The sequence below is a fragment of the Acyrthosiphon pisum genome, chromosome X (assembly GCF_005508785.2).
Source record: "Acyrthosiphon pisum isolate AL4f chromosome X, pea_aphid_22Mar2018_4r6ur, whole genome shotgun sequence".
Taxonomy (NCBI): Eukaryota; Metazoa; Arthropoda; class Insecta; order Hemiptera; family Aphididae; genus Acyrthosiphon; species Acyrthosiphon pisum.
In genome coordinates this window covers 102,702,470-102,708,932 of record NC_042493.1, presented here as the reverse complement: position 1 = coordinate 102,708,932, position 6,463 = coordinate 102,702,470, and the positions used below count along the sequence as shown (strand labels likewise).

The 6,463-nt window shown below is 28.5% G+C and overlaps 1 protein-coding gene across 1 annotated transcript; it reads right to left on the bottom strand.

Annotated features, from left to right (window-relative positions):
* Positions 1-51: 51 nt before the first annotated feature.
* On the bottom strand, positions 52-1,992 carry LOC100570974. Its single transcript, XM_029485725.1, has 3 exons — positions 1,805-1,992; positions 1,634-1,737; positions 52-1,484 (listed from the first exon to the last, which is right to left on the bottom strand). Exons 1-3 carry the CDS (start codon positions 1,864-1,866, stop codon positions 1,255-1,257), a joined length of 396 nt encoding a protein of 131 aa, XP_029341585.1. The 5' UTR covers positions 1,867-1,992; the 3' UTR covers positions 52-1,254.
* Positions 1,993-6,463: the final 4,471 nt, after the last annotated feature.

Here is a 6,463-nt window from a genome sequence, read left to right as displayed (position 1 = left end):
GAGCAGACCCAAGAAATATTTTATTTGCAGTTGTGGCTATTGTATGAACGAACAATATTATAAACTTGGTAATAAATATGGTACTTTGCCACAGTTATATACCAGAAACCAGTTTGGTGTTTGTCCGATATCATTAATACCGCTTGATGAGGTGGTACCTATAGAAAAACCATTGAGGGAAATCGCTGGTCTAATATCAGACGGTAGTGGTGGTCAAGGATACAAAAGGTGTTCATGCAAAGGTAAATGTGACACCAATCGTTGTAAGTGTAAATCATCTAATATTTTGTGTAATTCAAAATGTCATGGAAGTATGCCATGTAATAATAAATAGTAACACATTAATTCTATTCTTAAATACTAATTAAAAAAAAATCTTAAAATATAAAATAAAATTTAATATTGTATTATTAGTATAAACTCATTATTGTATCTTTTTTTTTTGCATATGGTTAATTGTATCTAAAATATATTTAATATTGCTAATAATTTAAAATGATTTCATATCATGCATGATGCAATTTTATAGTTGTTAAGACATTATCCATAAGTCCTTGGCTAATGTCATATTAACCGGTTAATGTTAACATTAGCCAGAATTTAATAATATTCGTGGCGGGTAATGTTAACATATATATATATATATACCTATTTGTTAAACTGACAATGTCAAAAGACTAAAATTACATTATTTATTACACATAATATTAAACAACACAAATATTCAAAAGCGTGGGCCCACTATAACACTGCATGCTGCACTCGTCTGAGTATATTAATTTTCTATACTATTGACCACGACGCTGTCAAATCCCTACGAATACCCGCTGTCGATGACACTCTGTATTCTGACCAAGTGTGGTCTATTCCACAGCCTGTTCAAGACTCTTACCGTTTCATGCAATGGTGACGGACTGTAAACGTATATGGTTTTTCCGATGTACCGATTTTCGTTGCTCCAACTGTTGTAACATATCGTGATCACGTAGTATTCGTCACCGTCGTCCATTTCGAACTTGCTGATCATGTGGATTTCTTTACCCCACAGTATATATTTCCGGTCGGTAAAATTTACCACGGGGTATGGCCGTTGGGCGTATTTCGCAGCCCGGACCCTAGCGACCAACTCCGAATAATCGATGTGCTTCAATAACCGTTGCTGTAGAAAAATCGCAATTATGTACCCGTCGATTGGTTCTACACTTGCAGGTACTGTACGCTGTATAATAAAATCACAAATTATCACAATCACTGTTATTTTTTGTTCGTCTGTTTACATATTTTCCAGCTAACAATTACTACATAATATATCAGGCGTTGTACTTGCTGTACGGTCACCTGCTGGCGATCTGCCGTTTCAGGTATTGCATCTGGTGCCTCTGTTGCAGGTATTGCATCATGTACCGGTTGTACCTCCGTTGTTGCATTCATCTCCTCGGCGATCAGTTTAGAAAAACATTTTCCGTGACACAATAAGTTACATTCTGCGAACGATAACAATAATTCATAATATAGTGTTTATTATATTCAGACGAGCGTTCGACAACCATATTAAAGTTTTCAGTGATGGCCTATCAAGATTATAATATTATAATATTATACTCTCACTGGTCTTATATATATATATATATACCTCTGCACTTGATCATCTTGGTCCGCCAACGAAACTTTCGACTCTTGCACAATGAACACTTTCTAAAAAAGTTTCGTACCGGAAACAAATTATGGGTCACATGACTGAAAAACAACAGAAAATTAGAGTAAGCACGAATCACGATGTAAGTTTTAAGTATAAACTCATTACCCATCTTTACAAAAGCGCAGGTTGTCATTCAGATGTGCATTGATAGACATGTTGTTAAACATAATATACTTGTAATGCTTTATTAAAGTTGATATAAAATGTTGTACATTTCACTGTGTGTGATTTAATCATCGAAAAAAATTCAAGTGAGCTCATTACTAATTAAACGCATTATAATTAATATATTATATAATATTTATTACACAACTATTGTGGTTCCAAATTCAACATAGGTAATACAATTGTTGCTATGAGAATCGCCAACAACAGAATAATGCATTTTCCCTGTAGCAGTTTTGTTGCAAATGGCCAAATTACATTTTCATTTTAAAATTGTTTTTTTCTTTTTAAATTAAATAATATATAATATGCATGCGTATCTTCTGAAACACCTATGTTGTACAATAATGTACAATATTAATAATATACAAATATAAAGAAATATAAACAATGAATGACTGCTTCAGAACAAACACTATAGGTACAGTATACATTAAGCACTTACGTTTTGTTGTCCGAATCTTTCGCAAATCGTATCAGATTCTTGTCTAATTTCGAATTTTTACTAAATTTTTCAAACAAATTCATACCACACATTTTAACACCAGCATCTTAAATTTTTCAACCATACTAGTTATCACTCTAAACTCATAAGAAATAACATAAGTAAATAATTGCCTCAAAATATTATAATATTAACAAAGAATACTATATATCTGTAATACGGCTATATTACCATGCTGGTTATCAAGTCTAACGACAAATCTATAAATCACCAGAAATTTCAACACCAAACAATATAATAATTATTAATAATCAAAATCATTGAGCTCTGATTGTCAAGAACAAATTTACGACACAACCACAGCCTTTCTTTTGATCTCTTCACACCAAATACCCTCAAACTTTTTTTTCACCAAATAGATTTTCAACGCAATCTGAAAATCAACCTGATATTACCGATCACGATGTCAATAATCTAAATGATAACAGACAAACAATCAAAATTAAAAAAAAAGTATAAAATAAAATATGCTACAGAAGCAATACAGCCACCACATGTAATGCACCACCGCTACACTTCAAAAATACTAAACACATTTTGTCATTTCCAGCATAGATAATGTGTTAACCATGTTTTTAACAAATTTTGAATGTATAGTCAACCCACATTTCTCTCTCCTCAATTCAATCTTTCAAATCTTTTAAATGCCAAACACAGTATATAACTCACCTCTAATATTCTATCATTATTTTGATATACGACGTAAATCAGCTGTCATAATGTTAATTTTTGATAATTTAAATTGTTTTCTTATTTGTCCTGAGATCTTAGCCCTAATTAATTTCCGTATTTCTCGTAAACACACTCGTAATTTATATTTGTTTAACATTCCATTCTATAAAACAAACGTACCAAATTTATTCCTCCCTAAAGCTCTTTTACTAGCCAATATTATTTCAACCTCACTTGATTTTTTTAATATGTCTCGTTATTCTTTCAAAACTAATGCTTTAATTTTACTTAATTATTTATGTAGGTGAACTATCTGTTGTTTAAAATTTGATTTTTATAATGTTATAAAATTTTTCTTTATTTTAATTTTACCAATAGGTACTTTTATTATTATTGAAATTATTATACCTAATTGTTTTAGAAACCTAATCTATTAAAATTATTATTTTTGTGTTATTGCTCTATATATAGCCTGTTGTACATTTTTTTCCTACAAATACTTTTTGTTAAAGGGCATTTTGTCCGTTGAATTTATAATAAATAAATAAATAGCTCATACACAAGCTCTCCCTTGGTCCTCTCATGGAATGCGAAGGTTCCAAAAAACCATAAATTAGAATTTCTAATTATTACGCTCCATAAAAATAAGAATTGATATATTGCTCTAATATTTAAACGTTATAATCATTATAATCATTATTATTTATTATGTACACTGCCAATATACTTAGTATTTCATTTTTTAGGTTCCGTTCATCTTATTCAATTAAATTTTCTTTAGACAACAATCATTATCAACCAATACAATTTTAGCATCTATGCCTAAAGCAAAATAAGAGTGATTTTATGGAAAATCAGGAAACTGGGCCGTATTAATCTCATGCTTCCTCCGAAACCGGAGTCCACGCCCGCCCATGCATATTATATTATTACTATTTTTTTTTTTTATTATTCTTCAAAAAGGTAATGGGCCCCTTACTATATACTTAATAATATATAGGGGGAATTATTGATTCCGCCGAAACTACCTGCTTAGGAAAAAGGTTTATATTGATTTCGCCGGCTATTAATTCCGCCGGTTACTGTTTATAAAATCTACATATTGATTCTGATTACAATATCTATATTTTAATTCCACCGGCTACTGTTTATAATACTTTTGTCCATATTTAATAATTTTAATAATTTTATATTTAATAATTTAAAAAATTAACATTTGTGATAATAACTCAAGGTAGGTCTCGAAGAACCTTAATTTAAGTATTCATTTTTCTTTTCTTAAGTCAAAGTCTGGTATATGAATGTTATTTGAGTCATAAATATTGCTTAAGCAATACGGCCCTAAATTGTATAAAAAAAATAAAAATGTATAAATGTTAGTCTTTTTTTCTAATTAATATTATGTATAATCTAAATTGTATAAAATTATATAATAAATTCTATACCCTGTTCCAAAAGAGAAGACATGAGGCGGCCACAGACAAAACCGATTTTGCTACGTAAATCTCGTGTCTTCTCTTTTGGAACAGGGTATAATATGTAGGTATAAAAAAAATGCATACCTGAATGTAAATATTTTTGATCATAATATTTGGTCACATGTCTAAATTGAATAAAATGATAATGATCGTATATAAGTATAAAATAAAAATGCAATGTAAGACTTTTTTAAAAACTATCATAGACCATTAAAATCTTTTTTTTTAATTTTGTTAACAATTTGGGGGGGGGGGCTAAGCCACTAATCTATCATCGTTATTTTATTCACTATTATTATTGATGTACCTATAGCATGTCCAGTGTCCACGCGTATACCAGCTATAATATTATGTAGGTACAATATCATAATTCATATTAATATTAAACGCATGTACCTATACATAATAATAATACTTGTATTATTAAAAAGGGTGAAAGGTGGACAAGATAATACAAATAATTAACTCAATTTAAGTTGAGTTTAGTCAAGTGAACACAATATCGTTAAATTAGATGTGAACAGTTATCAAATAATAAATTTAACTCTCTAAGTTAAAGGTTATGAATTATGATGATGTGAAAAAATAATAACTTCTAATATAAATACTTCTTAACTAATAATTTACTTGTTTTAATTAGTAATCGAATCACAATACGTATATTATAAAAAGTTGTTTGTGTCTATCTAGTATCTATACATGTATATTGTATATACCCACACAGCATTTGGGAAATGATAATTGATAATATTTTATAAATATTATACAATTTTAATAATAATAGTAAATATTATAATTATATTACTAGTGGTCCCACAGCTGAAAGAAAATCATAAGTGAGTTACCATTTAGCTATGTAAGTTGAAAAATTAAGCTATAAACACCCTCCAAGTTTCAAGTAATCTATTGATATAACTTTTATTGAAAACGGCCCAGTTAACTATAAACTGCGAATGAATCAACATCCAATCTAAGTTGTATAACCCGATTTCACACGTGAGAAAATTAAAAATATGAAATTTATATTATATAAGTGTATCTATTTACATACCCACCTCAGTTCACAGATAAATGTTCGTCACTCTGTGAACTAATTCGACCAAGATGGATGCAATTAATTTGTGGTGAATTAGATTTGATATAAATTTAACATGGTTCAAACTAGGTACCTACTCTTCAAACTTTTCTGGTATCTCCAAGAACAATTTTCACAAAATCGGTTAAGTGTTATTCAGTACCAGGATTTTATAATTTTAATATTTACTAATAATTATTTTATTTAAAATTAATTCAATATAATAGAATAAGAAAAAATAATTGCTTACTGAAAAATATTAATGTTTAGATTGGAATATATTTACATCTTATTGTTTTCAAATATTCTATCAAAGAAATTTCATTGCTTATGAAACGATCATATAAATTAAAATGTAATACAAGATTCCTTAAAACTTAAAATCGCTACACGAGAAGTTTGAACTTCAAACACTCATCAAAATTTCATCTACATTAACTAGGTTATCTACATTTATCGAAAAAAAAAATGTTTATAAGAAAGTCAAATGAAATTTTTATGTGTGTTTGATGTTCAAACTTCTCATGTAGCGATTATCTTATTTTGTTGTACCTAATTCAAAAAGGAATAACCATAGAGACTTGAGATTATTTTATCAATTCCTAAACTTGATAACAGTTTTAAAATATTTTGACTTGTTTTGAGCTTTTTACAGACAATTTCAAATTGTAATATTTTTAGTTTATAATTCTATAAAATAATATCATTAAAATGTATTTGTTGGGCCAAAAAATGTCAAACTTTAATACAAGACTCATGATATATTGCTTAAATATCAGTTGAAAAAATATTAAAAATGCATGGGCACAATTTTTAGTACGAATATTTACAATATTTATCAAATTTAAAATTTAAAAATTATTTTGTAG